This window comes from Humulus lupulus, chromosome 8 (assembly GCF_963169125.1).
Source record: "Humulus lupulus chromosome 8, drHumLupu1.1, whole genome shotgun sequence".
Lineage (NCBI taxonomy): Eukaryota > Viridiplantae > Streptophyta > Magnoliopsida > Rosales > Cannabaceae > Humulus > Humulus lupulus.
The window spans coordinates 97,832,460-97,843,944 of NC_084800.1; the positions used below are offsets into that span (position 1 = coordinate 97,832,460).

General features: G+C 31.5%; 1 protein-coding gene across 1 annotated transcript; it reads right to left on the reverse strand.

The window, feature by feature from the left end:
- Positions 1–9,178: 9,178 nt before the first annotated feature.
- Positions 9,179–10,022, reverse strand: LOC133795861 (uncharacterized). The gene is made up of 2 exons (XM_062233315.1): positions 9,813–10,022; positions 9,179–9,637 (listed from the first exon to the last, which is right to left on the reverse strand). Exons 1-2 carry the CDS (start codon positions 10,020–10,022, stop codon positions 9,179–9,181), a joined length of 669 nt encoding a protein of 222 aa, XP_062089299.1.
- Positions 10,023–11,485: the final 1,463 nt, after the last annotated feature.

Below are 11,485 nucleotides of genomic sequence, written 5' to 3' on the forward strand. Positions count from 1 at the left end.
GTTTCCTTCTCATACGATTCAAACCAACACTTTTAAGGGGGCAATATGTTACAACCAAATTTTGAGGATGAATAAATGAGCCTCGAAATGTAGGCTCGAAAAGCGTAAGCTAAAAAATAACAGGCATTGGCTGAACACTTGTATAAATTGACATGATTCCTAATCTATTTCCATTGGCGATTGAGCACAAGTTGAAAGGTTCGAGCTTAAGTTTCAAGCTTGAAGACAGAGACCTTATCCAAAGCATGAGTTTGATGAAATCACTAGATGAGGAGGAAGTTGACTGGAATGATGAGCTCGAAGATTGGATCGGTCTCGAAAGCACTTCAACCTTGCATTCGAGATTAGTAACGCATTTTGCACATGGCAGCTGTTAGGAAATGCCTATTTCATGAGGATTTGTTGTTATCAGATATCAAATCCCAATTATCATTTATGTAATTAATGTATTTATTTACATTTATTTGAAATATGAATAATTGATTGTAACTTCCCGAAATAAGGGGAAGACATTCTATCAACCAGGCCTATAAATAGCATGTGGAATTTCATTTGGAGGGACGCACAAAATTGTACGAAGAATACTCTGCCAAATTTCTTTCTGAAAAAGCTTTGAGAGAGTATCAAGATCAATAATATCAACTTGTGGATTAGTCAAATTTAACTACTGAACCACGTAAAAAGCTCTTGTGTTCTTCTATTTTTTCTGAAATATGGTTTAGTGCTCTTCGTAATTGAGTTGACGAAAAACAGCATCAACACTTTGAGCAACAGAAAAACTTAAAGGATGCCTGCAAATAGTTCAGGAAGAAGCACCATAGCATTAACTTGATCCAATCACCTTGACAATCGCTGGTGATCAGCAACGGAAAATCACCATCTTTGACCATCATCAAGCTATCAACAGAAATTCAATAAAAAAATATTTTTCAGTAAGATTAGGAAGCAAAGATGAAAAAAAAATCATAAAACAACTTCAAATAAACGAGGTAAGATAAAAAAAATATATATATAGTGAAAACAGAAAGATTATTTTGAAATTTATATTTATTCAAACATTTACATGGTGTTGTTTTTAGGTTGTTTTTGTGTTTATATGACTGAACTTAGGATAAAAAATGTATAATTTCCATTGAAAACATTGTAATATCATTTTTTTATTTTTTCAAAAAAATTGAGTTTATTTACCTTTTAGATAATGGAATCTAATACCGATTCTGGTACAAAGCAATGGACACTGGATGATCAAAAAGAATTATGTTGATTTTGAAGCAAATGAAGAATTTATACTGAATTATTGCAAATATGAAGATCTTGTTGAGAAACTGCATCAGCAACGACACCCAACCTGGAAACAACAACCATTCAACTATAGTATCAATAAAATAATGCTATCCACCACTAAAGATAAGGCAACACAATCAACCATTCTATTTTCTCCTCTATGAGTCAACAATAACACAATAACATGACACACAAAATGAATTAATTCATGAATACAAAAACAACATAAGATCGATCTCGGATAAACACCATAACAACTATGGCCTAATCCAAAAAATGTATAGGCAATGCAAGAGCAACACCAAAGCAACAACAAGTCAATGTTGTTGTAGATATTTGAAGAAGAAGAAGGAACATAGAAAGAGATTGAGATAGAGGTGTTGGTCTCGAGAAACAAAAAATTATAGATAATGGGCGGTGTATCATATTGATCTCTGAAAAAAAAAAAAAAAGATGAGAAAATGGAGAAGATGAATAGAAAGTGAAAATGAGTATGGGGTATTGGGCAACGTGTAAGAATAGAAAATGAAAAAGTGATTAAAAGGTGTCAAAATAAGAAATAGGTAGATTTTCATATCATTTACTAGTTGTTAACCATTTTTACAAATCATATAATAATAATTAAGGTTGTGCAAAAGTTTTTGCAACCCGCCCAAGCCTAATAACCCACCCAAACTAACCCGAAAAAACTGACAAAAAATGCAACCTGAAAAACCCGACCTTCATTTCAAACCACCCAATTATTATATAAAATTTTAACCAGCCCAATGTAACTCGACTCGCCCAATTAATAATTTGTCTAATTTTTTTTAATTTTATATTTATATAATTATTAATTATACATTATATAAAACTATTAGTTAATATTTTTTTTTAGAATTTTTTTTTGGCGGTTTGGGTAGGTTAACTCGCCCAATCCGATAGCCGGGCTGAAGTTTGATTTTTTTTAATTGGGCGGGTTACAGTTTGGAAAGTACCAACCCGATTTGAGTTGGAACAATTTAAAAATCCACTAAATCTGCCCAAATCGACCAATGAACACCCGTAATAATAACAAGTGTGTGGTGCCCAACCTCCTAGTGTCTCAAACATGCATTTTATAATAATAATAATAATAATAATAATAATAATGGAGGGTGACATGTGACTGGAAAAAAGAAACAAATAGAGGGAGTGTGGCAGGAAAATAAGTGGAGAGCGAGTGTAATAAATAAATGTGGGAATTACATTTTATTATGGGCTTTCTAACAAACTTTGCAAAAATATGGTTTTTTTTTTAAAAAAAAAATTATTCTATGGGATTTTATGAATTTAATCACTTTTATGGGTTTTTTTCCCATGTTTTTGTAACAAATCCTTATTATGTCATATTTTTATTACTAATGAGAGTTTATTAAAGTAGAAGGGTAGTTATATAAATTCTTTTTTATTTTATTTATTATTCATTCAAAAAAATTACATTTTCAATTTTTTACATTTTTTTATTTGTTTTTATGTTTTCTTTTTATTACTTCTTAACTGAAATATTTACATTGCTAATTTCACTTTTACCTCATTCTCTCCTCTCTCTCCTCTTTATGCGATTTCTCCTTCTATGGTTGTGGCATTTTCTGGGTTGCTAATCTTTGCAACATCGGCGAATGAAGGTGGACAGAGGTCTTCAAGTGCGGTGCTCGGAGTCGAACGGTGGTCTCGTGGTCAGCGATCGGTGTTTAAGCCTCAAGTATGTTGTTTACCTACTCCTCATTTTGGGTATTGCATTTTTCTATCATATTTGAAAAATAAATGTTTGATCGGAGTAAATTCATGTTTGAAGGTTGGGTACTGCATTCTTCTTGGTTACTTGATTAGGAAATTCATGATTTGGGGCTGTTACGATTATCATTAATGATCATCTACTATTTTGAATACATGTGGTAACTCACACAAGTTCGTGAAACTCCATGCAATGATTTATTATGTGAAATGCGATGAGGATAAGTTATGTGTGTGTGTATATATATATAAAGTTAACATGAGCATGCATTGTCTATGTATTATTTATTTGCAAGAATAATTGAGGATTGAGAAGATGGAAATATTGACTTAATTGGCATGGAGAATTCCTGCTTGAGCAACTTGTTGTGGTTGAGGTTTAGCCAACTAGTTTTTTTTTTTTTTTTTTGTAAATTCTTTAGTTTTGTCAAGCAGAAATAATCTTGACCATACTTTATTAAATATATGTAGTTGTGTTTCTTAAACTATCTGCATTATTCAGGTAATGTAGTTACACTGAATTTATACACATTTTTCATTGAGTTAAGAACTTAGTGCTTCAAAATCTATAACGCTAGAAGTTATATTGTATATGTTGTTTCAATGTTCTTTTTGTGTGTTTTTGTAGAAATGGTTCAAAAGGGAGGGGATGTTGGCCCTTCTAAGTCCACTTATGAGGCTGGACCGTCATTAAAATTGAGACGTTCTCCTCGAAGTCCTAGGGGAGGATTGAAGCCCTGTGGACCTATGATTATCAATGAGACTAACAATCATGTATTTTAGTTTCTTATTTTCATGTGTTTAATGTTGTTTTTTTTTTCTTAGTAGGTTGTTTAGTTAACAAATTATTATATGCTTAGTAACTGGTTTCTATATTTTTGCTTATTGTGGTTTATTTATATCTCTTTTGGTTATAGGTAACTGGTTACTTTGAGATTATTCATGTTTTAAATGCGTTGTTTATTTGTTAAGGAAACTGGTTACTTTGGTAAGTAATTGGTTCATTTTTTAGAGTGTCTATTTTTAATGATGCTAAGTGATCATTTATTTGTGATTTTTTTCTTCTTTGTATAGGTTGTAATGTAGTTGTTAAGTTTACAAGTAATTGGTTTCTTTTGTGAGTTTTTGTTTATAATGATTGTAAGTAATCATTTTTAAGTTTGATTTTTAGGTTTTGTTGTTTTATAGTTGATTTTTTTTTTTTTTTGTCTTGTATAAGTTGTAATGTAACTTGATAAGTCTACATGTAACTGGTTACCCCAGCAGTGTATGCATTTTCATGTGTTGTTTAATGTTCAAGGTAGCTGATTTTTTGTTTTTGTTTTGTGATTGTTTGTTTCTAATTCTGCTACGTAATCATTTTTATTTGTGATTTTTAAGTGTTCTTGTTTTAATTTTGATTTGTTTTTGTATTATATATGTTGTAATGTAGCTGGTTTCCTTAGATGTGTATGGTTTTTTAATGTTGTAGTTATTATTTATTTAAATTTTCCTTTTTGTGGTAATTGTGTTCTATTTTTTTTTCAGGTTGTGCATTATATGATCAAACCAGAGTTTTGGTTTGGAAGTAAGGTTCAGCAATGGAATAAACAAGAGGTTATAGCTGATTTGAAAAAAAGTATTCACCAAGAAGCAGAAGGCTATGTTTAGAAGAACTCCTTTTGGTCATTTTTTGGATTTGTCATGTACTGCATGACAATCACAACTTGTACATAGTGTTTTAATGAGGGAAGTTCATCAGGAAAAAGAAGAATTTGAGTTTTGGTTTAAGTTTGGCAATAAGGTAGTGAGGTTTTCTATTAGTGAGTTTGGATTAATTACTAGGCTAGATTGTGCTGGTAGTGTTGATTTAAGTATGTTTCTTGATGGTAAAAAAGGCCTTAGGAAATAATTTTTCTCTGGTGTTAAAGCAAATGACAAAGGTAGCAAAAATGAAGTTAGTAATCTTTTTAATTTAGAGAATTTTATTGCTATGGAGGATGACCTTGCTATGAAGTTGGGGATTGTTCACTTTTTGGCTGGTTTTTTGTTTAAGACCCAGAATGAGACAAGGGTAGACAACAAGTTTTTTGTTATGGTTGATTGTGAGCTTTCCATGTTGAAAAAGTTTGCATTTAGCAAACTTTTGTGGCAAAGAACTAGGTGTTATATACACTCAGCTTTAAAAGAGAGGAGTGCTCTTTATATGAAGATTCCCAAAAAAGCATATGGGTCTCTTGATAATTGGAGTTACAAGTGTTTTGGTTTTCCTATTGCATTTCTTTTATGGATTTACGAGACACTTCCAATTTGTTCATCGTTTTTTATGTCGAATGATTGGTTCTTCATTTCCAAGGATATTGAATTGGCATAGCAAGGATTGTGTAAGTTATCAAGAAGTTCTTGAGAAAGTCTTTATAGATGAGAGGGTAATTTATTTCCTCTTTTGTTTAGTGTTGTATTTTTGTATCTGTTATATTTGTTTTATATTTGTAAGTAACCGGTTACTTGTCATCTTTATAGTTTTTATTTTGTATTTCATATTTAATTATTGAAGCATGTTGTTGCTATTTATGTTCTTTTTATTTGATTCTCTTTGTTTTTTTTAATTTAATGCAGTTTAATGCCAATATTGTCGTTCCTAATGCGGAGAAAAGGAAAGTGGTTATTTTGAAAAATTTAATATTTGAAAGTGTATTCTTCCCAACAACAACACCTATAGATGAGGACATTCCACTATCGGAGATGCCTTTGTTGAGGCCTGGACTTTTTTTGCCAAAGAAATGTTTGGAGGTTTGTTTTTGTTTTTTTTCTTTTCATATTTTAATTCTTTTAAAGCAATTTGTATATATGATTCTGTTTTATTGTTTTTGTCTTCTTGTTTACTTGTATGTAGGATCATTATAACAAGGGGTTCCAAGGTCAAATCAAGGAGTTACATGTAAAGCTGGCTGAAGTCCAAGCTTCCCAAAAGTTTATTCTTTGGTGAAGTTGGTTCTTTCAAAAAAAGTTTTGAAGCTGATTTCGCTACAACGATCGGTTTGCTTGTAGATATTAACATTTTTGTGTCTGTCAAAACTGATGGTGGAGATTTAGATTCACAAAATCAAATGGACTTTGACCATGTTTCTCAGGTAACCAATTTCTTGTGTAATTGTTTTTTCATATAATATATGTTGTCTATCTTGTTTAAATATTTTATTCCTTTCTTTAGGATTATTTTAATGATATTTGTGTGGGAGGGTACCAAGGTGTTGAAGTTGGTGAAAAGTTGGGGGCTAATTTGGAGCATTCTGTGAAAATTGCTTCAGATTTTGTTACTCCTGTTAAGGTATATTATTTTAATCATATATTGTATAAGGAAGTAGTTTGTTTTTTTATATTTGTTATAAATTATATGTTTTTTCTCTTTTGTTTTTGCAGAGTCAATCTTAAGAAGCCTCATTGCTATGCTCGACTCCTTCAACTCCTACATTTCATGTGTCAAATGAAATGTGGAAGATTATAAATGAGTCCGCCGAGAGACCATTAAAAGAGAGTAGTTATGTGGAAGATAAAAGTAATTAGCCGATTGTTGTTTATAATTCTTTAAGGGTTGATGATCCTATGGTTATTTTTCCTAAGAAAATAGAGGAGAAGCCGAGTGTTGTGGTCAAGTCTCCTTTCATGACATAGTTTGGATCTTTTGAAGATGAAGGTAAACAAAAAAGAAAGAAGACTGTATTGGATAATATATGTCCTTTTTCTAATGATCTTGGTCATAATCACACTGAATAACAAGCTTCTGAGTTTTGTAGTTGGATTAAAACTAAAAAGTCAAGCACAATAACAAGTATATATAATTTTTTTATTTTTTTTATTTTTGCTTTGTTGAAATTATTTGTTTGATTTTCTAAAAATTGTTTGGTTTATTTGTTTTTTAGGTTTAAGAAATATGATGATAACAAGGTTGAGCCATCAATCAATTTCACTTTCATTTGTATTGATGAGAAGACTTGGTTCTACCGTTTGTATTATCTTGGGCAATTTGTTGATTTATTAGTGAGTTTCTTTCCTTTTATGTTGTGTTTATCATTTTTTTTTTTTAAAATTTAAAAATTACATTGATGTAGTTCAATTCTATATTATGTTGTGGTGGGGTAACTAGTTCCCAAATTATTTTTTGTGTTGCAATGCTCTTTGTAACTTCCAAATGTATATTGTAGTAGTTTAGTTGGGGTAACTAGTTACCACAGTCATTTTTTGTGTTGCAATGCCTTGTGTAACTGGTTACCCAAACTTTATAATTTTTTGTGTAACAAATAGTAACTGGTTACCCATTGTTTTTCAAATCTGTTATGTTGTAAGTGGTAACAGGTTTCTTCATAGTTTGTCTTATCACCATTTATTTTTTAAAATGCAGCATATTGATGTCATGATGTATTATTTGAGGAGAAAGGTTAAGTTGTGCAAAGGTTTGAAGAGGAGAGTCTCTACTACTGATAGTTGTTTTGGCCAAAAATATTGTGTTCATGTATGAGAAGTTTAAGAAATCAGGCAGTGGTGCATTTAACATTGAAGATAGTTGTGTTCCTTTGAAGATTATGAGGGGCGAGTCATTGTTTTGCAGCACTCACTGGAATCTACTTGATAATGTTCTTTTGCTTGTTAATGTGAAGGATCTTGCTCATTGGCTTTTGCTGCAGCTGCATTTTGGCATAAAGAGGAGGTTGATCATTGTGTATGATTCTATGTTGGGGATGAGGCATGAAAATTTGAGTTTACATGTAATTGAAGCATTTTCTGTAATGCTTCCTATTCTATTCGAAAAGATTGGTTTTTATGATCGTCCTAATATAAATATTGATCTTAGTCATTATGATGTCGCTCAGAATGATGCTTTGCAATTGACTATTGCTAGAGGCATTCCCCAACAAATTGAGTGGTAATTTTTTTTTTAAGTTTGTTTATCTTGTTTGTTTCTGGCTTTGTTTTTATGTTCTTATTTTTTATTTGTGTTTGCAATAATGCAACGACTGTTGGGTTTTTACAACTTATTTTGCTGAGCAATTAATTCTTGGAAAGAAAAATGAGATGCCAAAAGAACTTGATGCTCGGTTGCTTCGCCAAGAGATTGTTGTTAGCTTGTATTTTCATTGGAAGAAGAAACAAGAAGATGGATATTTGACTAGCGATGAGTTTAGTGAGAAGCTTTTGGATAGGAGGCAGAAGAGGTGGAAGACATCTGCATAGGTTTACTTAAGACTGCTGCATAAGTTATTTAGGAAGCTTTAGGAAATGATATTTGAATTTTTTTTTTTTTTTTTTCTATATTCTAGACCAGTTTAGCTTTTGGAAATGATATTTGACTTTTGAAAATGATGATCGATAGTTAGTTGGATACTTGTCTATGTTAAATTGCTACTATTGTAAGACATTGGTTACTTAAGACTATTTTATATATCTTTTGATATTTTTTGTGTTCTTTATCTGTTGTTTGCATTTGCTTTTTGTTAGTTTTGTTTTAATTCTCTTACTAATAAAAAATTTGAATAGTTAATATGTTCTGTTTTGTCTATTTTTACTAAGGTTTTTTTTAGTAATGTTTTAATGGAAACCAGGTACCTTGCTTGGTGCTCATTTTATATACCAAGCGGTGACTAGTTGCCTTTGGTGCTTGATATTTTTCTTATTACTATATTTTTTTGAGGTAATTGTTAGATCAAAGTATCCATTTTCTTGTTAATTTTTTTTTTTATTTTGAGTTTAATATATATATATATTATATATGCCGCTTTTTAAAGCAAATTGTTTATTTATATGTTATGTTTTGTATATATTTACTTAGTTTTCAGGGATATTTTAATGGTAACCAAGTACTTAGTTTGGCCTTCACTATATACAAAGTGGTAACTGGTTATCTTTGGTAACCAATTATCCAGAATGTTGTGTTTGATTTTTAAAAAACATATTTTTCAGGTGTTGGTGGCATAAATATATAACAGGCAGCAAAAAAACCCAACAATTTATTCTAAAAGAAATTTATAAGTTTGTGTAATTAATCAATGTATTTGAATTTGTAACAGACTTATTATAATACTCAATAACAATTTATGAATATGAAATACACTCCTTTAATGAATAAAGCTATGATATGGTTGTTTTGTTGTAAAATATCAAACTATGTCTTTTGCTTTTTCTGCTTGTTTTCCTTGTCAATTGGAGGATTCCTGCAAGTCTTCCTATTATGTCCTGGTTGGCCACATTTCCCACAGGTGATTATTACTTTTGGTTCCCCTCCTGATCTTATTCTTTTCTTTCTTGGTCTTCCTAAAGAGGTTGTTGCCTTTGAAGGGAGCACCACAATGTCAAAGTATTGTGGGAGATTCCATTCATCTTTATGGGGCAAAGGATGACCATTTTCTTGATACAATGCTTTCAACGTTTCTGTTTTGTAAAACTTTGCACAATAATCATACACTACCAAGTTTCTCTTTGCAATTACAGCTACTGCATGTCCACAAGACATTTCATCTTCTTGAAACTTATTAAAAATACATGTTCTATTGTGTATATTTACTGTGAAATTGGTCCCCTTTTCATCACGAACTTGATATTCTATTAGGTTAAAAGGCAAGACCTGAAAATATTTTTGTCATGAATTATAATAAAATAATAAACATTTTATGTACAATTAACATTGAAGGTAACATGTTCCCCCTCAGTGTAGCTTATTGTTTTTTTTTTTTTGGCTATTACGTAAGGTAACTGGTTACCATCCACTGACAAATTAAAGAATAAGTTTAGTGGCGTACCTCATACTTAATTTTTGAAACAATGTCATGTCTCAACTCATTTTTTGTTGCTGTAGAGACTTTTGTGAATGTTCTGTTTGCATTATTTGAATTGTTCCAAACCCACTTTTGAACCAAACTTCTAAGGCATTCAACCAAGATATCAACATGGAGATTTCTTGAAGCTTTTAGTACAGCATTGAGCGATTCTGCTATGTTGGATGTCATCATGGCGTATCTTTTTGTTGGTGAGTATGATCTTGCTCAAGTTTCATACTTGGCTTTCTCTAAATAGGGTCTAATGCGTCTGTCAAGTCTATCAAGGCCTCTCATGTAATGTTCACATTTTATTTTTGTGTATGCTTTTGCTGCTGCAATGAAATTCATTTGTAGCTCTTCTCCATGGCTTCCATACTTGCTTTTCAAATTATTGATCAAGTGAAACATGCAAGCTCCATGGAAAGCATTTGGGTACACCATATGTACTGCATTGTCTATGCTCTTGTGTTTGTCGGAAACAATAGTCGATCCTGTGAAGGTAACCAGTTACTTTAATAAGATACTAAAAGAAATAGCATGTATGTGTGTATTTGGTTTGGGTAATCAGTTCCTTTTTTATGTAAACAAGAATATATAATTGAAGCTATCATACCTTCGAGTTCTCCATAGATTTCTCTCAGTTTGGAGAAGAACCAAATCCATGAGTTAGCATTTTCAGAGTTTGTTATTCCAAAATCCAAGACAAAAATGTTGTTGTTTGAATCTAACGTTGATGCTAAAAATAGGGTACCACCATGTGCATTTTTCAAGAAAGTTCCATTAACAACAATTATAGGCCTCAAGTATCTCCAGCCCTTGATTGAGTTAGAGAAAGCTATGTATAGGTATTTGAATCTATCTTCCTTGTCTGTGAGTAGGTGAGTAATTGTTCCTGAATTTGCTTGCTTCAACATGTAAAGATACATTGGCAACTTTTGATATGAATCATCAGGGTTCCCTCTTACTAGATGCAAAGCTTTCTCTATTGATCTCCATGCTTTTGTGTATCCCATGGTTACTACAAAGTCATCATTCATGTCATTCATGATGTCATTTGGAGTATAATTTCTTTTGATTGACTTGTACTTATTATTTATTAATTCACCAATTATGATGCTTTTTGCTTGCCTGCGGTCCTCCATAACAATTTCAACAGAGCAAGTATGATTTGGAATGCATTTTCATACCTTGAATAAATCTTGATTTCTGTACTTAGATGCTCTCATAAACCAATGGTATGTGTCATCTACACAGGTAACCAGGTACTCTCTCGGTTCTGATTTTTTGTTTTGAACTGGAAGTTATGTAGCATGACATAGTAGCTAAGAGCTGATTTGATTGTGTTCTTGTCCTTGTAAATTTGTTCTTGCTCTATTGTGTTGACTCTCTAATCAGATATTACTAATTGGATTTCCTCCAACTTCTGTTTTCTTTTTGTATTGTCTTCAATTATGAAATCAGCTACTTCTTCAGCAATGAGAGGTATGTATGACACATTGATGCCCTCATTTGTTGTACTTGACATTCTTTCGTCAAGTAACATTTGTTCATTGGTGGAAGCTTGGTTTGCTTGCATTAATTATGTCCCCACCTCCATTTCTTCTGTTGTAGCTTTCTGATTTGCTAGTAGAAGAAAGTTATTTTCTTTGCATGAC

What these genes read in the sequence shown, in the direction of transcription:
- LOC133795861 (XM_062233315.1), bottom strand. Translation starts at nt 10,022, where the DNA reads ATGATGACATCCAACATAGCAGAATCGCTCAATGCTGTACTAAAAGCT. An exon ending in TTTCAAAAATTAAGTATGAG is followed by an intron (nt 9,638 to 9,812) that starts GTACGCCACTAA and finishes AAATATTTTCAG; the next exon opens with GTCTTGCCTTTTAACCTAAT.